The sequence below is a fragment of the Microcaecilia unicolor genome, chromosome 1 (assembly GCF_901765095.1).
Source record: "Microcaecilia unicolor chromosome 1, aMicUni1.1, whole genome shotgun sequence".
Lineage (NCBI taxonomy): Eukaryota > Metazoa > Chordata > Amphibia > Gymnophiona > Siphonopidae > Microcaecilia > Microcaecilia unicolor.
In genome coordinates this window covers 699,366,791-699,389,778 of record NC_044031.1, presented here as the reverse complement: position 1 = coordinate 699,389,778, position 22,988 = coordinate 699,366,791, and the positions used below count along the sequence as shown (strand labels likewise).

The following is a 22,988-nucleotide window of genomic DNA, read 5'->3' as shown; positions in this document are numbered from 1 at the left end:
AAAGTGAAGAAAGATCCAATTCATATGATTCTTAAAGAAAACTTCACACTTCACAGGACACACAAATCCAGTTGATAACTGTAGGTCTCAATAAGATACATAACTTGTATTTACTTGGTAAATGACAGCATTTTCACAAGCAAAACCCTGAGCAATGTTGCTTTTTAGTAAAATGTATTTATTAATGTAACATTTGATATAATACCTTTTGAAAAAAGCATCACAGAATATAAAGCCATCAGAGAAAAATGGACAGGCAACCAACCAACCTCCCCCTAAAGGGAAGCAAGCAGCAAACCAACACAACCAACACAACAGGATAAATGTAGGAGATAAGAACACAAAATGGCTGTTCCCACTGGCCATGCTGCAAAATAGAGGCATACTCCAGCACAACATCCTTATACTATTTTACAAATGGCTCCACATTTAGTGATCCTTTTGTGACATACTTGGGGAACTGTGAACACCCTGACTAAAGTCCCTTTTCAGTGTTCCCAGAAAATTCTGCCAGCTGGGCGGCAAGAAAGAGTAGCTGCTAGCCCTCATAAAACTTTATTTCAGGCCTTACGATCATACCAGGCCTTTTGTTTGGTCTGGGCTGCTTGCAAGTTATCTCTGACAAAGCCCACAAGTTCTTCTAATTTCTGCCGCATATTAACCACATACTCAATTACAAGGGTGTCAGAGGTTTCAACTTTCCCCTCCCAATGTGCTCTTACTTGGACAAGAGGCCCTCTCACCCTCCGGCCATAAGGCAGCTCAAATGGGGAGAACCCTGTAGAATCTTGAGGTACTTCTCTATATGCAAACAGTAGGTAGGGCAAGTACTTTTCCCAGTCCCAGTCTCCTGACAGCACAAAAGCCTTTAACATATGCTTTAACATCCCATTAAATCTCTCCACCAACCCATTACTTTCAAGGTGATATGGGATTTCACTCCACAGTGTGCCCCCAGATTTTGGATCAGCTCAGACATAAACTGTGTCCCTTGGTCCGAGAGCATTTCTCATGCATATCCTACCCGGGAAAATATTTCTAGCAGGTCAGTGGCAATTTTCTCTGATTCTATGGAGGATAAGCCTACTGCTTCAGGATATCTGGTAGCAAAGTCCACCACTATCAATCTATATACCTTTTCCCAGTCCAGCTAGGGACAGCTAGAGGCCCCACTAATCCTCTCAAATGGCTTACTGATAATGGGTAAAGGTTTCAGGGGTGCTCAGAAGTGATCTTGGGTCTTACCCTCTCTTTGGCACGCATCAAAGGTTCGCCAATAGTCAGCTATGGCTCGAGATACTCCCAGCCAATAGATATTCTATGTCACTCTGGTGTATATGTGTGTCACCCCCTCATGTCCTGCTAAAGGAACATCATGTGCAATCTGTAGGAGTTCTCTGTATGCCATGGGCACTATAATCTGCTGCTATCCAGGGCCTGTTAGGATCAATGGGATCAGCCTCTCTGTACAGCAAGACCCCTTTCCATAGGATACAATTTTTACAAGTCTCATTGGTTGGCTGACCAGCCCTCTGCCTCAGGGCTTCCAGGTCAGGATCAGAGTGTTATGCTTCCTGAAAAGCACGTCTCTGTCCTAAATCAGTATCCATAACTGGAATGGTCTCTGCTAGTGACTGACAGATTAGGGACAACAGTCTGCTCAATAGGTATGTCAGTTAAGTCAGGCTGTTCCATACTCACAGCCCCGGTCACCTCAGGAACTGGTGCTGATGGAAACACTGAGCACCTCCTCCTGCCACTTGGTCAGCTGGTCCCACCTGGACTGGCTCAGGATCTGGAACTGGAGAGATGACCTCTGCTGCTTCTGCTTGTTGGGCCACCAAAGTGGAAATGCTGACTCCGCTATCAAGAGTAATGCTAATTGAGCCCATGTCGGTCCCACACAGAATCGGTAACGATATCTTTTTCATTATTCCTACTTCTCTGTATCCAGGCTTGGTACCCCAATCCAGGAATACCCAAGCAATGGGTACAGTCTCTCTGGATCCATTGGCTAACACTAACTCCACAGTGCACCCTGGAAGACTAGCATCTTCCGGCACTAGCTCTGGTTGTAATAGTCATGCTAGAGCCAGTGTCCTCAAGCCTAGCCACCTAGGTCTGATTCACATACTGGGGTACTGTGGTGTTGTGGAAACCCATCTGCTTCCTTGCTTGATAAACGACCAGTAATGTTCTGTGCTGCGGCAACTGAGTGGGCCTCCTTCGTGGGTCTGGAGCCACCCATGAAAGTCGCCAGCTTTGGTGCAGGAACTGAAATGCTTTTTAGTGCAGACTTGGGATTATCTGAGCAATCCGCTTTGAAATGTCCTGTGTGCCCAACTGGTAACAAGGACATTCATGCCTAATATCTTTAGGGTTTTGGGGAACACTGGAGGGTTTGCTGTCTCCCAGCTGCTGCGGATAAGGATGGCTTCTCTTTGCCAACCAGGGACGGTTAGCCAAAAAGATGTCATCCAACTCAGCTGCCTTCTCTGGAGTACAGGGCTGGTGATCTTGAACATGTTCCCTCACCTCTGAACGATCATGCTGAAAAACAGCTCCAGGACCATCAGGCTCTGGCAGTCCTCCAGGATTTTAACCTCAGCCTCACTGAGCCATCGCTGATGCTGGTATCTTAGCTGAATCAAACGCGCTGCAAATATAATCCACCCCCTTTTGCATGTCCAGAACATTAGTCTATAAGTCTCGGGAGTAATGGCATAACGGTTCAACAAAGCTTTGAGCAACTCCTCACACTGGGAACACGTCTCCATGGAGTCCTTAGAATACCTCAAGTGCTCTACCAGTGAGCTTTCTTCCTAGATAGCGCACCCAGAAGAATTTCATTGAGGCAGCAAATGTTTTCAAAGGCAGTTAGATATCCATCAAATTTACCTTGAGTATCATCAAACTGTGCAAACAAGTTGAGCCCGATCCGGGCTGTGGATCCTGCCTTTGTCCTCGGCGCAGAGTTGGGTTGGAGCTCTGGATACGAGCCATCTCCATCTCAAACTTCAGTTTCTGCAGCTGGAATTCCCATTATTCTCGCTGCTGTTGCTCTTACCATTCCTCTCGTCGCTGTTGGTCTAGCAGTTGTCTCTCTACCATGTAGATCTGCCAGATCTCAGTTCGTGTGGCCCCTGGCCCTGCCAACTCACGGGCCTCTGCCCACAAGGGGTCTTCTCTCCCCCCAGAACAACTCTGCGCAGGCGGGTCCTGCAGCTTCTCCTCACCAAGGTCATCCGGTCGCTCTTGTGTTAGCAGACCTCAGACACGACTGACCTACCAGTCACCATCAGCACGCTGCTAATATAACACTACCAAAAAAAAAAAAAAAAAAAAAAACGGGGAAGGGACCCTGTTACTGCTGCACTGAGCCCGACAATCCCACCACACTGCCACCAAAAAAGGACTAAAGGTCTGTCACAGAACACCTCGCTCCCGCCTGGGGTTAACCCTGCAGCTACTTAGCGGGTCTGCCTTCACCTGCCGCTTGTGCTCTACGCTAGAACCCTCCTCCTTCCAACTAAGTCCCACTTGTCTCTGGGTTAGTCTCTCACTCTTAAGTTATTCCCCGGTGATTTCTAGGTATTGGGGCCACACTCTCAGGGGTCAAACAGTCCCTGGAAAGCGCCCACAGACACATAAATCACCAGGATTAACAGACCCAATAAACTAGCAGGCTTATTGTCACAGTAGAACACTGAATGTTTGAAACACACACGTGGAAAAGTACAGCAAGCAATAACAGGTAACTGAATAAAGATCAATATTAAAACTAACACTTGTTACTACCTGGGTAGCACCTGGGCAGGAAATTAACTGATCACTAGTCACAGGACAGAGCTGTTTCTCCTCTGTATTCCCAAGCTGAGACTAGGGAAAATCCAGTACCTCCTGGTTAGATTTGAGTTCTAGGGCCAATCAGAGCCCAGGGCACCAACTTTGAAGTATCTAGCAAATGGTACAGCAAATTGCTTTTTCACCCAATCATAAACTGGAAAAGAAAATAGTCTTTTCTGCAACAGCTTTAAAGCACAAAAAAGATGCCATCTGCTGCCTAATTAGGAGAAATACAGTTCACAGGCTTAGAAATAGAGAATTGCACAGGGACAGAAAACCAACCCGTCCCCGCCCATCCCCATAGGGAATCTAACCTATCCATGAAACAAGTAACCTCCACCATCCCAGACCCCAGCACACCCATCCCCTGCCACATCAAAGTCACCTTGCTCCCCCCCCCCCCCCCCCCAAGAAAGAGATCTGCATGAAATATTTATTTTATTATTTTGACTTATGAAAACCACTTGTCCCTGAAACATGCTCAGAACAGAATAACCCATTTGTACACAAGAGATGAAGTGAAGATGCAATTCCATACGCCTCAATGAAAGGAGAATTTAATTTTACTTCCAATCTTTATAACACCAGGCTTCTATGATTACAACAGTTAAGATGACCCCATCAGTAAATAGGATATCCTCACTGAAATGTGGCCATGTATTACTATATTGTACAGAACAGTGTAGAAAAATGAGCACAAAATACAGCCTTTATTAGTACTGTTTCTACCAGCAATAATTTTTGAAGATTTTTTTTAGTGATATTCAGTTTTTATTTCATGATTTTATATTTACATATGGGAAGCTTTCAAATAAATTCAAAAGTTGTCAAAAAAAAGTGTTTTATCCTCCACCTTTTAAAGTACTACCTACTAATTGGAACAGCTTTTGACTTTTTACAGATGGACCAAGCATACGCAGTTCCTTATTTCTAAAAATTCTTTTGCTATTGTTTTCACTAGTGTTTGCTATTGTTTTGGGTGAACCAGTGTGGCGCTTCAGCCCATTGGGTTAGATACTCTTGTACCGCCTCATGTTCTTAATCTAACCTCCTTGCCCCATTTTTTCCCTCCTCCCTGCACCCACCTCCCTTCCAGCCCTGGATGCCCTCCCAGCACATACCTGAAGTCACCCTGATGGTCTAGTGGCTTGCTTTAGGGCAGGAAAGATCCTCATTCTTTCCTGCCCGCTGCCACTGATCCGTTTAACTAAATATAAGCCCCTACCCTCTTATTTGCCTTGACTACATTGCTTTAGAAATCAAAACAATACTCCAGAATTACAATAAAACTAATTTTGAATTCAAAATGTATTTTCTGCTCCTAAAGCTGTAAATATACATTCTTGGGAAAACATTTCATCGATACCATATGATGGGATGAAGTAATACTTTAAGGAGTCTGAATGCCTATCAGAGAAGGGATGAGCACAGAAACACTGCTCTTTAAATGCTGAACAAGTCCTTCAAGCAACATTCACAAAGCTCAGCTTATTTTTAAGTAGTAACTGAACATAAGAATGTTAAAAGAATTATGGTGTCTGACCACAGAACCAACAGATAGAAATATCACCTTGTGTTGCAAAAACACAAAGTGAGCATTTCAAAGAGTTCAAAAACAAGCATTAAAAACATATTCTAAAATGGAATATAATTCATAGTTCTGAAAAGCAATATAGCTTACTTTTTACATTTATTAAAACTGTTTAATTGGAAAAATCAGAAAATGATCCATTTCCTCCCCAATATACAATACCTTGTCTGCCTGAACTGTTCTTTTCTAGATCATGCAGCAAGATCCTGTTGTACAAAGTTGGCTGCTCTTTATTTAGCCTGAATTCAAACTGCAAAACAGTGTTATTTAAAATACAAAAACATTAGAAAAATACACTATACACTGAAAGAAACATTATTAAGCATGAGAATATCTCTGATTAAGATAATACAAGACTTCAGAGCAGTGCAAGTTCTGTTGGGGGGGGGGGGGGGGGGGACATAGAAAACAAAAGTTTATAAAATATTGAAGTTCCAGAATGTTAAAACTAGGCAGTTAAAAGTGATGTAAAATGAAGTGTGTTAAAAGAGATTGGAGCTCACTGTACGGTCCACTTTGTTTTTAAGTTTCAACAGGTTTTACTGATGACACATCAAAGCAATTACATCTAAGAATATGATTGTACAGCTATTCATGCATGAAATTATCTATATAAAACGCACCTCCAACGTTCTAATGAAGCCTCACTTTCCCAACATTCTAAAGTGAGGTGGCTGAGACCGCTTTTTGCTCCTTGAGTGTCTGCCCCGCCCACGCGTCAAACGTTATGACGTCGGGGGCGGAGCAATGACACTCAACCAATCGCATGAGGCAGCCTCAGTGATCGAAAACAAAAAAAAAACCTGCTGACAGGAAGGGAAGGGACAGCTGGAGAAGGTCGCCCACCAAGCCACACCCCCTCCCTAAGGACTCACTCACTGAGGCATGATGAGTGATAGAAAAAAAAAACCCAGCTGAAGCAAATGAAAGACAGCAGCACAGCCAAGAGAAACAATGTAAAACAAACTCTGTCTCACAGCAGGATCCCAGTTCCCCCCCCCCCCCCCCCTTCACACACCCTATAACCCTCCCCCTGTCAATCTCTAAAGAGGACAGTCAGGAGAAACAAGGAAGGTCGCCCACCAAGCCACACCCCCCCCCCCCCATAACAACTCAATCACTCAGACAGAATGAATGATAGAAAAAAAAAACCCATCAAGTAAACGGAAGGCAGACGACCACAGCCAGCACAAACAAAGAAGGTAAGGCTGAAAAAAAAAATCTGTCTCACAAAGCAATACACATATGCAGCCTCACAGTTTCCAAACCCTGCCCCCACCTCTGATACTCTCCTCTGATACTGGCACACACACCAACACAGAAATACACTGCAGCCTCACAACTAGCAAAGCCTGCCCCTACCTTCCACCATCAACCCTCTCACTCACATACACACTGATGAAGGATCCCAGTTCCACCCTTCCCAACCCCCAACTTGCTGTAAAAAAAAAAAAAAAAATTGACAATCATCTGACTTGGTTCAGAATTAGCCCAAACTCATGAGGTGAGCCAAAACCAGATCCCAGTTCACACCCTGCCACCATCAACCCTCTCACACACATACACACTGATGCACGATCCCAGTTCCCCCCCATCACACCACCCCACCTCAACATGGCCACTCCCACTTCCCCCCTTTGCCTCCCAGCCCCCTACAAACCCCAGCCCCCCTCCCCCTGTCAATCTCACACACACACACGACATGGATACATCACCACTCACTCAACGCTAAACAACCTCCAACCAGGATCCCAGTTAACACCCCTCCCCCACCCCCAACTCACACACATACACTGATGCAGGACATAGATACATAGGCACTCACACTCTATGTATTCCACACTCAATCACTGACACCCCACCCTCCAGCAATGGTAACCCCTCCACCCCTCAGTTCCTCACACACACACTCATTGCATCTCTCCTCAAAACTTAAAAAAAAAAATTACCAGCACTCTTACAAACAGCCCACACAACACAACGCTGACCAAACTCTAAACCGCCTGCCACCCACTCCCACTAAAGCAGCATCAACCCTGTCACACTCTGTCTCACTCTCTCTGTCAAACACACACACACATTCACTCACTCCCTATCACACAGTCACTCTCACACACACTCTATCAAACATACACACTCAGAGGAAAACCTTGCTAGCGCCCGTTTCATTACAGTCAGAAACGGGCCTTTTTTACTAGTGTGCAATAAAACACTAATGCCACCTGCCATCAGACTTTTAACAATTTTATCCCCCCACCCCTATTTTGTAAGGTTGTAACAGTTTTATATTTAACACTTTTATTAAGAAGTCAGCATGTTATACCATAACAGTCCATACCCCTAGCAAATTACCCATACAAACCGGTTTCATTTCTGAACAACCTCTCAAACATTTGAATATATCTGCTCTATCCCCGAGCTACCTTCCTCACCCCCCCCCCCCCCCACGTTATTCACTTATTCTCTAGAAATAACAAATCCTATAGATAGATGCATTGACCGCATAACACCCGATTATCAAAACTAACTGACCTCAATAACAGTACATTAGGCTGTCTACCTCAACATCTTACCAAACAAGTTAACCCCCCCCCTCTCCCTCACCCCCCCTCCCAGGAACCAAAGAGAGCCATAATAATCCTAGTGGACAGTCACCCGTCATTAAGAAGTAAGCTACGTCCTCTGGGACTTAGAGATGTTGTAGGTAAGGGCCCCAAATTGCCAGAAAGGTAGTACGGCTCCTCTGGGAAAGCCTAGAGTCTCTAGCCTCCCAGGCTATTAGCAGGTGGAGCTGATTTCTCCAATGCCAGTAAGCCGGGGAGTCTGCTACGGTCCAATATTGAAGAATACATTTCCTAGCTACTAAGCACATTTTGCGAAACATTAATGTCTCAAATCTATTCCTACCTCCAAAGGCCCCTGGTACATCCAGCACTAATTGCTCTATCATTCCCAACACAGGAATGCCCAACTGCTGTGTCCAGAACCGTCTGATTTTGCTCCAAAACCTCTCCAGAGCTGGGCAACTCCAGAACATATGTAGTAAAGTGCCCAGGCTCCTCCCACACTTGAGACACTCCGGACCCTGATTACCTCCCATGTGCATCAATTGAGACGGAGCCACGTATCCTCTATAAATACATCTATATGCACATTCTCTCAAACGAGCATCTGACACCAGCAAAGGTATTCTTGCCACTGATTTGGATATGTCCCATAATCTCAGTGATGAGCCCAGCTCCTTCTCCCAGGATCGGTCCACTTTGTTTTATGTTTCTTAAAATCTGTATTAACTGTATGAACTGTTAATAAAGACTTCATGCAAATAAAAAAAAGATAATACAAGACTTACCATGTAGAGTCAGACCAAGAGTCCATTGAACCCAGCATCTCATCTGGGTCATTAGGAAGCAATTGGTAGATCCCAAAATACTAGATCTTGCAGCTTACTCCCAGGGATAAGCAGTGAAGCTTTCCAAAGCTTGCCTGAATAATAATTGTTTATGGACTTTTCCTGCAGTAAAAACCCTTTTAGGTATACTAGACAAGGCTACGTTGCTGATAGATTTTGAGATGTTTTTTTCAAATACTTAGACTTACAAAGTTCCATAATCTGTAACTTTGTAAGTCTAAGCCCCCTGTTTACTAAGCCGTGCTAGCGGCTGCCGTGCACTAATGCCAACAGAGCCCATTCGCTTTGAATGGGATGTGTCAGCACTGCCGCGCAGCTTAGTAAACAGGGGGTTAAATGCTTTAAAAATTAGCCCCTTTATATAGTGATGGTAGTTCCTATACAGTAGAGTTAACAGTCCATTATTTTATTTACCTTATATCTAAAAAGATATAAGTGCAAAGGAACTGTTCATTAATCATAAATTTTGATAAATCTGGCGTAGCTATTTTAACTGTAAAAGTCTGTAAACAATGCACTTTGAGCTATTTGTGAAATCATGGCAACAGTATAACAAGTGTCCATTGAGTAAACAGTTAAATAAATCACAGTTCTAGCATCTGGCCAAAGGGAACACCCATTTTCAGATCAGTTTATGAGATGAACATTTTATGGAAAGCTCTATAAAACCATCTGTGGTTAATGACATGCAAGACATTTATTACAAATTATATTTCAACGGTTTTTATTGATGATGTACCACGTCAAACAAAACCAATAAAGTCAAACATTTTGTAAACATTCAGTCATGTCATAATTGTACATATGCATCTAGTCTAACATCATCATCAGACATTTATTACAAATTAAAGAAAATTAATAAATATTAAGAACTGAAACAAAGAAAAAGCATCCAAAGAAAGTTAATTCTACAGTACAGACAGACATCAACGTTGCTGCCTACTTCAACAGGGAAAATGAAAAGGAATGCCCAGCCCTCATTTCCTGTGATTCCCACAGCGAAACCTTTCAGTCTGCCCAACCAGATCCTGTGACTTACTGTATAAGAAGACTGCCCAACCCAACATCCAATACTTCTCACTAAAGCATCACCGTTACATGGGGCTCTTTATTCCCTCAAGTTTTCATCTTTAACACTATAATCTTTCTTCTAATCTCAATCCAATCTTTGGGACACACCAAGCCAGTCAGGTTTTCAGGATATCCACAATAAACATGTACGAGATAAAGTTGCATACAATGGAAGCAGTGGATGCTAATTTATCTCATGCATATTCATTGTGGGTATCTCAAAAACTGACTGGCTTGGTGTGTCCCAAGGACTAGGTTGAGAACCCCTGAACTAGAGAAATCAGCACAACATTTGACAAAGTGTTTGAATGTACTGCAACGGGTACATGTGAAGCGTCTGTTTACGCTTTCCAAAAATACTAGGACTAGGGGGGGCATGCGATGAAGCTACAATGTAGTAAATTTAAAACGAATCGGAGAAAATATTTTTCACTCAACGTGTAATTAAACTCTGGAATTCATTGCCAGAGAATGTGGTAAAGGCAGTTAGCTTAGCGGAGTTTAAAAAGGATTTGGACGGCTTCCTAAAGGAAAAGTCCATAGAGCGTTATTGAATGGACTTCAGGAAAATCCACTATTTCTGGGATAAGCGGTACAAAATGTTTTCTACTTTTTTGGGATCTTGCCAGGTATATTGTGACCTGGATTGGCCACTGTTGGAAACAGGATGCTGGGCTTGATGGACCTTTGGTCTTTCCCAGTATGGCAATACTTATGTACTTAATCGCATATCATCTCAATATGATTACCTGTAAGTTCAATATGTTGTTTTAAAAATATCTATGCAGTGAATTGAATAACTATATTTATGCTCCAAAGCTTTAAAAAAAACAAAAACAAAGGGAGAGGGTTGTACGTCGTGGAACTCCCATGCCTCACTGTTCTACTCATTAATATTTCTGACCATACCTGTTAAATACGGCTTCCAGAGAACACAATGAATAACGTGGAGGGGAGAACACAATCAAGTCTCTAAACATGGTGGTCAAGATGAGCTAGGGCTCCCAACAGCCTACAGTGATAAAATGCATAGCCCAGCAAGATAGTATTGGATCAGGCCTCTGGAGAGCGGGGGGAACTTCTAAAGACCATCCAAACTCTGTTTTTTATCAACTGATAGAAGATGCACTCCAATGACAAGGAAATCAAACGTTAAGGTATGTACCATGGACTGATCTTCGAGTTATTCGTAAGTGCTCCGAGTCCAGAACTCAGATGGATATCCCGACTGTATTACATTTTAGTTGAAACCACCACATCCACAGCACCATGCAGTGATCAATTACTGAACTGAGCAGGGACTTGGGGCCAGATGCTCAAAAGTCACTGATAATGGTGGTTGAACTTACCAATTTTGAAACAGCGATCAATGCTCAAAGAAAAATCGAATGCAAATGAGATGCGCAGAAATTCTGCATGCGGCGGCTCGGTAGAGAAAGCGCCTAGCACATGTGTAGAACAGTCTTACAGTAAATGTCGACATCATATGCATGCCCAGGGAAAAAAAGGCGACAACCGCATCACAGGCGTGCGCTACATACATGCATTGTATATTTTAACTTTTTAAACACTACTGTTACGTTCGAAATACACACTTATAATACAAGCACGTGGCACATTTAACACACACGTGCAGATACTATTTTTTAAAATGCAAGAGGAGTGCTCCACTGAGAAGTCACCTTCATGCAATGACAGCTCCAGACCTGCCAGAACATTTTGAACATTAAAGGTAGGCACTTCATGCTCGCTGTAATACATTTGCATAGGATTATCAGTAGTTGCTACCACAAACAGTAAAAGCGACGCAGAACCCCTCTGTGCATTAGATGCTGAATAAAGTGCACACTCGACCAGCTCAACCAGTCTAAATCAAAAGTCGCAAGCACGGTAAGCTTTGAGAATTCCCCCCTAGAGACAAACAGACGATTTGGAAGTCATATGGTCTTATGTACACTGGCTCTCTAATTTTATAATCTTAGCACCTAAATGTAAGCACCATTTGCATTCTAAGATTAAGGAATACTAGCACTTACATGTGTGAATATAACATTTGTGTATGGAAGTGCTGGTTGTATGTAATTGTTGTATCTCAGATGCTAGAACAGTGGATAGTATGAGTTACAAATATTTTTAATAAATAAATAAAGTGATATTCTACAAGTTTACCCCCGGATCCTATAAAGGTTGCCCAAATATGGAAGCCAATCCCAGACTGGTGCCCATAATAATTAGTTAATGGGCTCCAGTGATTTCATTATTGGAGCCAACAAGTACTTAATTGGCACTAATTATAATTTGAGCGCAGATCTGGCTACGCACTATTCTGTAACACTGGGTGCCTAAATTGGACCATGTGCAACTGAAAAGGGAGTGTGGCCATGATAGGGGCATAGGCAGGTCAGTGCATTTACAAAGGAATTACATCAGGTTTCAGCTGGCATAAGTCCTCGCGCCCAAAAATTGAGCACCAATGCTGTTCTATAAAGACTACTCATCCTGGAGTGCCCTTTATAAAACAGAGTTGAACACCAAATTTTATTGGCACCATTTATAGAATCTGCCCCATAGTGCACAACTGCAAGATGGTACATGTATGGGCGGGGTCTCACATTTAAACATGTAACTTATAGACTTCCTGTAACTTACGTGCTAAAGCGCAACATTTACACACTCACATTTAAGCCTGACAGCAAATGCAAACTTACACACTATTCCAGTGGTTCCCAAACTTGGTCCTGAAGGCACCCCAGTCAGGTTTTCAGGATATCCACAATGAATATTCATGAGATAAATTTGCATGCAGTGGAAGCAGTGCATGCAAATCTCTTTCATAAATATTTATTGTGGATATCCTGAAAACCTGGCTGGCTAGGGTGCCTCTAGGACCAGGTTTACAAACCACTGTTCTATAAAGGAATCTGGACGCCCAGATGCCAGTTCACAATTCACACTCAACACCCAGAATTATGTTTCTGAAATTGGGTGACCTCCACAGCAGTGGTTTTCAATCCAGTCCTCAGGGGGTTTTCAATCCAGTCCTCAGGGACCACCTGGCCAGTTGGGTTTTCAGGATACTCACAATGAATATGCATGAGAGATATTAGCATGCACTCTCCATTCCATTGCATGCAAATAGATCGTATGCATATTCACTGTTGAAAACCACTGCTCTACAGAATTGCCTCCTTGCTATCCATGTGCTGTCAATGGGTAGAACTCATGTATAGATTCCTACACTGGACCTACAGGTCCCTACCCCTCTTCCTTTTATATACCACGTGTGGTTGCAACCTCATACTCATGTTAACCACTTTGACACTTGTTTATAAATGCAGTATAAGATTAATAAATCCAATCTATGTTGGAGGGGGTGTGGAGGACAAGCTACTTTTTTTTTTTAATATGTGGTGGACTAGCCCAGTGGTTCCTCATTTTTGGCAGGTGGTACATGATGAGATCAGGGCAACAATGGGGCAGTCCTTTTCTTTTGCTCCATAATACTATCCCTTAGGATACTGGAGGGATGTGGAGATCCAGGGAAGACAAAGAATTTGGGGGGGGGGGGGGGGGGGGGGGGAGGGACATCACCTCATTCATGCTGCCAGGTTTACTGTAGCCACTTTTTTGAAAATATCCCCATCCATAGTATATTAGATTGGGACAAGAGTGATAAAGTAAAGGATAAATACTGGAAATTCCAGGATAGACATGTCAGATAATGGGGTACTTTGTTTTATATTGATTGGGAATAGAAGGCAGAATATTTATTGTACCGTTGACCCACATAGTTTTGTTGTACCCGTTTCATTTCTCTGATCTGCTGAGTTATATTTTAAAAAAGCCAAAAACAAATCTTTTTCTGCTTGACAGCAGTTACAGAATGAACAAATCAATTGGTTAAATTGTTCTGCTATTTAGAAAACCAAATCTTATTGGTACTTCTTAAATACTCCACCTTATTTTTTGCACTTTTCCTCAAAACATACCTGAGAAGTGTGGTACTGGACCTTTGTTAATTGTCACAAATTATGTAGTTAGGAATAGAGCTTCTTTTACAAAAACTGCGCTAGCAATTCCTCAGTGGTAAATGAGAGGAAGCCCATTCAATTCCTATGAGCTTCCTCTCATTTGCCACATTGTGTAGTGTAGTAAAGATAACACAAGAGATCATCTGCATCTGAAAATAAATGGATTTGAACACATCATGCATATAATTGTCCTTTACTTGGCGTTTATGAAAGTCACTAAAACAGAAAATAAATTGCCCTCTTCCTACATATTTTATTTCTGATTGGTTTTTACATACCCAGGGCTTTTTTTGAGGGGGTACTGATTACTGACACCTTTTCCACTGTCTGCTAAAATTGACCCATGGTTCCCAAGTTTTAATGAAAGAACTCAGGCTCTACACACCAATTCTGCCTTGTCATAGATTCTGTGACTGATTGCAGGGGGGCCTGGCTATTGTGGGGTGGGTCCCTGAATGATCACTCCACCCTTGAAGGGTGGCCTGGCATTTGAGTACCAGCACTTTTTTCACTACAAAAATTGCACTGTACATACCTGAAGTGAAATGAGCATTGTAAGTATTTTCCTCTCTGCAGTATGAAATAAGCCCATAATCTGTTCTGTACTTCTTAGATTATTGTTCTTCAAGGACTCACCTGTTTATTTCTGTCAGGAACAGAAGGGTGAAAGACCACCTGAGACCCACAACTGTTCACCTACAATAAAAAGAGAATTTTAATGCCCATTTAGGAACTGATAAGGACCAGCTGGCTCACTCACTGCCGTACAAGACATTTCACACTATCCAAGTCAGTTATGATTATTTTCTTATCTGCTGCCCCTGTACTTTACCATTTCCACACTTAATCCAACAGAATACAATGGCAAATATGGACTGGTTTGATTCCTTTTGCATGACAGACTACCACTGAACCCTGATTTTCCATTCACTTCATAGCACCAGGAATTCTCTGGGCTTATCCTTTACCTTTGTCTGGCGTAGTCATAACTGCTATTCCAGTTCTTACTGTTTTTGCCTCCACCAAGCGCCGTATTAATCCTCAAATAACTAAGGGGCTCTTTTACAAAGTGGTGGTAGAACTACCGCCGCTTTACCACATGTCAAATCAGGATTACCGCAGCGCTACTGCAGGAGCCCAGCAGTAGTTCCCACACCCAGCACACACCATTTCCAGCGCTACAAAAATATTTTGAATTTTTGTACCGTCGGATAAAAGCAGGAGCACTTATCACCTAAATAGGTGGTGGTAAGGTCTCCCCCCCACACCCCACAAACAGCAATGTGCCAATCCCTGTGATTAGCACATGGCCACATCCCTTTTTTTTTTTTACAGCTTTTTAACTGCTGCAGTAAAAGGGGGCCTCGGGGTGTGTCAAAAACACACCGATGCTACTGCAGACCCCCTTTTACCACAGCCCTAAATCCCACCCAGTGAGGTGACTTCACCCCAAGAATGGTTACATGGTTGCATTGTAACTTTTTTTTTTTTTTTGGCAATTTGCAGTATATCAAACTGTTGTAAATAAATAAACTAACAATAGATTCAGAGACTGCTACCAGAACACGGAACGCTTCATAAAGGTGGTTAATAAAGCTTAAATAAATACCCATTGTTAGAAAATATGACAAATTGAGATTAACAGCGCCTACTTACTAATTGTGCATGTTATTACATTTTGATAAATGCCTCAATGCATGCAAATGGGAGTTCTAAATAAGAAAAGCAACAGAAATGAACCTAATGCAGGGCCTGATGGACTAAACTTTGTACTCGGACACCGATGCTCATCATGACCTTAGGCAAGTCACTTAGGGGTCCTTTTACTAAGGCGCACCCAAAAGTGGCTGCACTGGTGTAGAAGCATGTTTTGGACACGAGTTGGTCCATTTCCTGAGCGTGCCTGGGAAAAAGGGGATTTTTTTTTAATGTGCTGGAAAACGGACGTGCAGCAAAATGAAAACCAGTGCGCGTCCATTTTTGGCCTGAGACTTTAACACCACCCATTGACTTAGCAGTAAGGTCTCACACACGCTAACCAGGCGGTAAGCATGCAGCATGCGCCAACTGCCATTTACTGCCAGGTTAAGGGCCCTGCAGAAGAAAATAGAAAATAATTTTCAACCGCGTGTTTTGGGCGTGCCAAAAATATAATTGCCACCCAGGGCATGTGGTAGTCGGGTGGTAGTGCCAATTTGACGCACGTTAGACACGTGTAGGTGCCTACGCGCCTTTGTAAAAGGGCCCCTTACTTCCCTTACCTTGAGTACAATTTAGATAGTAAACCCTCGAAGTTAAGAAAATAACTATAGGACCTGAACTGTAACTCACCTCAAGCTCAGATTACTCGGAAAAAGTAATTAAATCTACAGAGCTCCCTACTCACAGCTATATTAAAACTCTTTTTGAATTTGCTAGAACCAATTTTGAGTGATCTCTTTTTCTCATATGCAAGTGATGGTCAGTTAATTCTCTTCTTTAGAGAAACTAATTGCTTACCTATGAGTTTATGAGTAACTAGTAAAAGAGGCCCGTTTCAGAGGAAATGAAACGGGCGCTAGCAAGGTTTTCGTCGCCAACACCCCCCCCCCCCACTCCCTCCCTGGCCAACCCCTTCATTGTTCTGCCATTGCTCTGCCCCCATCATGACATTTGACGCGAGGGCAGGGCCCGGAGCGATTTCCCACCCCCCACCCCGCCTCCCTCCCTGCCAACCCCTTCGTTGTTCTGCCATTGCTCTGCCCTCGAGGGCGGGGCCCGGAGCGATTTTGGTGTCTTCACCACCACGAACCTTTTTGAAGGAAGTCAGGGCTTGGCTTCAGTGACGTCAGTGTCCTCAGAACGTTGAGGGTGAGTTTTATTATAGTAGATTATTGTTTTGTGCATAAGAACAAATGAATGGAAGACAATCAACTTTAGATTTGGCTCTTACATTGGACAATCAGGTCACTTTAACAACAAGGAAGATATCTGTCATAGGTTATTGTCCCAAATCTGTTCTTTTCTATAAGAGCACAATTTAAAGCAGGAGATTCAGGCTATTGCTCTCAGACACACTATTACAATATTCCACCTAATATTCAATGAGAAAAATACATTGAAACAAGATAAGCAATCATATCACTCTACTCTAAATGAGAACTCTGCAACCGACCCAAGAAACATTTTAGTATAGTGTCCTGTCTCTCTTCTATCAGTCTAAAGAACTCTATCCCAGCAGATTTTTCAGCAAAGACCTTGCAACCTCATTTAGAGATACGAATCCGAATAGTGTGCCAAGGTTCCAAGTTGTTGTTTTTTTTTTTTTTTAAGACTTGATATACCACCTTTAGGAAGCCCATAATGCAAATCAAAACAAAAGTTAAGGAAAATAACTACATTGGTGACACGATAAAGGGCAGAAGCGGCCAAGAGCATTGGAGAAGGGGATACAGGGTCACAAGACCAACACTGCTGTGCCTCGGGGTACCTGCCCAGGCGAGTGATGAAAGGACAAATCACGGCCCATAAGCCTCGGAAAAGAGAAAAGAAGCTTAGCCCTAAAGCTTGCCAGAGGCTGGTTAAGACGTAGGTCAAGGGGGATAGAGTTCCCATGGATGGGGCCCATCACGGAAAATATCCTATACCTAGTAATGGAGAGATGAGTGAAAAGACGAGATTTGGAGATGGTGGTCCTGAGATGAACACAAAGCCCAGGAAGGACAGAGTAATAAAAATTGGGAAAGATTCTGAAGGGTGTCCTGAGTAATTGATTTTATACACCAGTAAAAGGTTTTTTTTTTCAATTTAAAGAAGTATTTTTTGAATAAAAAGAGATAACACAAAACAGAAGTTCAAAGAAATACATCATAGACAAATATTACAGATCTTCTCTAATATGATTAAAAACACTGTATTCTAGTGTCAATGAACATCTTTAAAAAAAGAGAACAAAACGATAATCTCTTATAAGCATCCAACTACACCAAATAAGTAACTTCCATATTTTATCATAAGGTTTATTAAAAGTACACCCTTATCCATCCCCCAAAAGAAATAGAAAAATGGAAGGGGAAAAAAACCCTCTCATCCCATCCAATCCCCATAGCTCAAAACAAACAGTGTGTTACAAAAGGCACCCAAATATCTTCCCACTTAGACAAAGTGTGATGACGTATAGCCCACAATCTCTCCATTTCACAAATATACCACAACTTATTTAACCATGAAATCAAAGAAGGAACTTTAGGAGACTTCCAATGTGCAGCTAGTGTAACTCTAGCAGCTGATATAGCATGTCGAACCAATATACCCTGAGATGTGGTTAGACCAGGAGGTGTACCAGGAAACAAGAAAAACTCTGGTGACAACTGAATAGATTTAGAAAGCCATTTCTGGAGTCTATATTGAATTGCTTTCCAAAATGCTCGTACTTTAGTACAAGTCCACCAGAGATGACCCACGGTACCCCTCTAGCCACAACCCCTCCAGCATAAAAGCGAAACTGCTGTAAACATATGATGCAGACGAACAGGAGTCAAATACCACCGGTATAAAACTTTGACTGCATTTTCTTTAAAAGGAACAGAAACAGACATTCTCAAAACCACGTTCCATACGTGACCAGACATCATCACCCAATGTCAATCCCAGCTCCCAATGCTAATGCTTACGATGCTCAACAGGATGTCGCCCCATACCACGTAAGTAAGCATATAAACAAGAGATAAGGCCCTGCGTAGTTCCAGAGTCTTCACAAAGACTTTCCAAAAAAAGAAGCCTCCCTAGTCAACAGTGGCTTGATTACACTAGAAGTAAGAAAATGCTTCACTTGCACATAAGCATACGTATCTGTAGGAGAAACAGTATATGTCAACCAAGGTTTGGAAAGAAACAAAATTTTTCCTCTTCAAAAAATTGACCCCAAGTCTCTAAACCCGCTAAGAACCAACTCAAAAAAGGCCCCTTACCAAGACCAGGCAAAAACAGTGGATTATATAACAAGGGTGTGAATCTTGAAAGAACCAAATTAGACTTGTCAAATAAACCATCCCAATAATAAAAAGTTGTCACGATTGAAGGACACATTGTACTAGGCAGAGAAAGTATTTTGAAGATGATACAATGGGACACAGGGCCAATTCGGCATGTAACTTTTGGAACTAAAAAGGAACAGCGCCCAAATGGGGGTAAATGGCAGTTATGGAACTGCACTTAGATGCTATTCCATAAGGTAGCACCTAAGCACTTTGGTGCATAACAGAAAGGGAGGGGGAACTAATACTTCCATCTTCCTTTTACACGACATCAGTGATAGTGCCTAAATACTATTGCACAAATGCCAAATTACATTCTATTCTATAATAGAATCTGGGCTCCACGATGCAATTATAGAATACTGTCTTAGTGTACAGATGTTTGGCACCTAACTTAAATAAAAACAGCCATACTGTATCAGATCAATGGTACATCTAGCCCAGCATCCTGTTTCCAACAGCAGCCAATCTGGGTCACAAGTACCTGGCAGAAACTCAAATAACCTCGAAACCCAGAGCCTTTGGTTTCAAACGGCGTTTGCCGCACGTTTAGATTTTAATTTGGTGACTTTTGAGACCCCGGAAGCAGGTCACTGGGACCACAATGCCAATATGTTTCAGTAGGCGTCGGGTGCCTGAGGACCAAGACAGCGCCGATTCTGCTAGTGCAGCTAAGTAGTCGCTTTCTTCATACAAGATATTTTTTAAAATTTTTTATAAAAATTTGTTTGGTATACATTTGATTATAATACAATAAAGTGAAAACATTGAATTTTGAATGCAAATGATTGATAACAGCAAGTAGGCTCAGGATTTGAAATAGCTTAGTGCTATAAGAGATCCAACAGCCTTGCTTTAGGTGTTTATCTAATGAACTCGTATCCATTTTGCTTATGCTATGTTTTCTTGGCTCTCTTTTTTCTAATTATTCGGTTTTGTAGAGCAAGCTTATAACTTTTACTTTTTCCCCCTGTTTTGCGATTGCAGAAACTCAATCAGAAAACCAATCCCAGGGTAAGCAGTTTTCACTATGCCTGCTGTACATGTGGGATAATGCATCCCAAGTATGCATTTCCCTAACCATGATGGCTTGAGCTCTCCTTTGCCAGCCTTAAAGCGGGGAAGGTAAAGTATAAATGACTACATCAGCAGAAAGTGCCTTGGGATTTGAACCAACGGAGCTGGGATAATAAAGCGGATGCCCTCACTGCTAGGCTACCCCAAAGTGTTTATGTTTTATCATTTGATGATATACCACCTTTTCTAGCAAAAGGTTAAGATTTTACCAACACATAATTAAAATAGTGAAATAACAGAAAGGAACTCCAATTAACGACACGGTTGAGTGTGTGCTTTCCTAACAGGCCTGAATAAAGTAAATTTTAGATTCCTTGTAGCACCCATTATAGAACTGTCCCCAAAGCCTTCTCCCTATGACCACCTCCTTCTATATCCTTGTCTGGCCCAGTCATGATTGCTACTCCAATATCCTTATCCCCTTCTATAACCAACTGTGCCTCTTCAGCTCCCCAGTTGTTCAATTGAAATTAGACCAGGATTTGTCTTGCTACAATTGTTTCTTTCATCAAGTTTGTCTTCTCTACAAGGCAAACAACTGAACAGTTATTTCTGTCTGAGTGACGCAGATGATGTTTTCATTTTTTGGAAAAACAAGCAAAAGTGCTGGCCACAACTGGCAACATTTGCACAGGGAATCCTGTGCATTCCTGCTACCAGCATATCTTCTGAGAAGATATTTTCTATTGAAGGAAGGACTGTGGAAGAGAGCTAGACTGAATCGATGATTTATTATTCATCCACAGATTTAAAAATCATAACAGTGATTCACAGGGAATATCCCTCTCCCCCCCCCCCCCCCCCCCCCCACTAGGGCATAGAGAGCAGGTTATATTTTGTACCCCTAGACATTTTAACAGGGTGGATTAGGGTTCCTTGGGATAAAAGAAGTCAGCAATTGATGGAGTTGGGGGGGGGGGTTATTATAGCTGCTCATTATTATTCTTTTCTATTTGTGATTTATAACATAACTCTTCCGCTCTACGATTCCCTAATGTGTCTCTTCCACATGCACCTTATTTTACCATTACATCACTTTGTATTTGTTCATACCAGAGTTGGTGAACGCCTCTCCAGTACTATGTAAGTGACATTAAGCCTGCAAATAGGTGGGAAAATGTGGGATACAAATGTAATAAATAAACAAACAATATTTGAGGTGCGGGTGGAGCATGGAGCGATACAAAGGCATTGCCATATTTGCAGTACTCATATTTTCTCTTCCCAAAATGTTCAGAACCTAGGGCAGGGAAGCAATATAGTACTTACTGTGTTGGATGTCAGTCTGCCCCGATACTTGTTCGGCTGCATCTTTCATACCGGGTAGGATGAGAGTGAGCTCTTTAAGGCTGAAGTAGTGGAAAATGTCCAATTGTTGTCGATTTCCCAGGATTTATTAATCTCTTCCTCAAGTATTATGACAGAGTATATCTGTGTGTCACCCTTAGGTATCCAAAGCTGAGTGCCTGGGATCCAACAACAAGATTTGGTTCTTTATTTATTGATTTATAACCCAATAACTCACTTAACCAAATACATGATCAAGGCAATCTACAACTAAAATACTCATACAAATAGAAAACATCAATACCGACAGAAAAAAACAATAAAACACAATATCACATCATTGTAAAACGTCAAGAAAACCATCACCATCATAAAATGCCAAACAATAACTCTCTCACACAGTTAAACTGAAAACTTTATCATATCCTCCCACTCATCACCTCTCTAAAATGATCCAAAATCTGTGCTAAACAAATGTATTTCAGTCCTCTCTAAAACTGCAAATAACTGTCCTCCACACTCAAGCCCTCTAGCAGTGAGCTCCACAGAGTTGGGCCAGCTACTGAAAATTTGGAGATCTGCCTGGCCAGGGCTGTGCCTAGGGTCTCTGGCGCCCCCCTGCAGACTATCAGTGATTGCCAAATCTGGTCCTGGTGGAACCCCAGCCAGTAAGGTTTTCAGGATATCAACAATTAATATTCATGAGAGATATTTGCATGTACTGCCTCTGCTGCATGCAAATCTCTCTCGTGAATATCCATTGTGGATATCCTGAAAACCTTTGGTTGGGGTTCCTCTAGAACCAGGTTATCCACTGACAGTGTATCAACTATGAACTGAACTGCCTGTTGCATCGTTAACAAATATAGGACCTTAAGCTCCTAATAAACCATAAATCGACTAATATCACTCAGAAGCAGCACCACAGTATTCCACACCATTTGTAACGATAGCATCTTCACATTCAGTCATCCAAGGCACAGCTTCTCAATTCAAGCCTCTCCTGGTGGCACAATTAGCCATTCGGGTTTTCAGAATTAATATTTATGAGATTCATTTGCTTTTATTGAAGGCTACATTCATTGTAGTAATCTCCAAAACCCGCCTGGCCATATGTGTGCCTACAGGAGAGGGCCCAGACCTACCAAGTCGCATGCATTCGTTACTCTCACTCACTGAGCACCACTCTTCACAAGCACTCAGGCACCAGTCTGCCATCTCTCCCTCTCTTTCACTCTCCCCGCTCCAACATATCTCCCCCTCTCCTCCATCCGGCACCGCTCGCTCAAGCCGCCCCGCCCCATTCTACCATAAAACTTATACCTGAAAGTGCCCACCACAGGTCCCGCAGGTTTCCTTCTCCGGTACCTCGGTCCCCGCCCCCTTCGGACACAACTTCTCTTTCTCTTCCTTGGAAGTTGCGTCAGAGGACGCAAGAACCAAGGAGGTTTGAGAAACAGCAGCTGGGATGACGTCAAAATGTTGAAGCCAATTAAGTACTTCTCCCTTTCCCTTTCTTCCGCGCAGCCGTCATCCCCATTCACTCAAAACACTTGATAAAGCTCTGGCAAAACGGGAACCTGTCGGGGTCTAGAGAATGTGATTGTCCAGATTGTGCAGATAAGTGATTGTCCTTTTGTGAACGCCATAAGTAGTAC

General features: G+C 42.4%; 1 protein-coding gene across 1 annotated transcript in view; it reads right to left on the bottom strand.

Annotated features, from left to right (window-relative positions):
• The window catches only part of LRRC49 (leucine rich repeat containing 49), a 249,223-nt gene extending 226,492 nt beyond the window's left edge, over positions 1-22,731 (bottom strand). Inside the window, 4 exon segments of the mRNA XM_030188617.1 lie at positions 5,600-5,687; positions 14,588-14,647; positions 21,313-21,509; positions 22,654-22,731. Of these exon segments, the coding sequence (XP_030044477.1) occupies positions 5,600-5,687; positions 14,588-14,647; positions 21,313-21,354 (190 nt within the window). The 5' untranslated portion in view covers positions 21,355-21,509; positions 22,654-22,731.
• Positions 22,732-22,988: the final 257 nt, after the last annotated feature.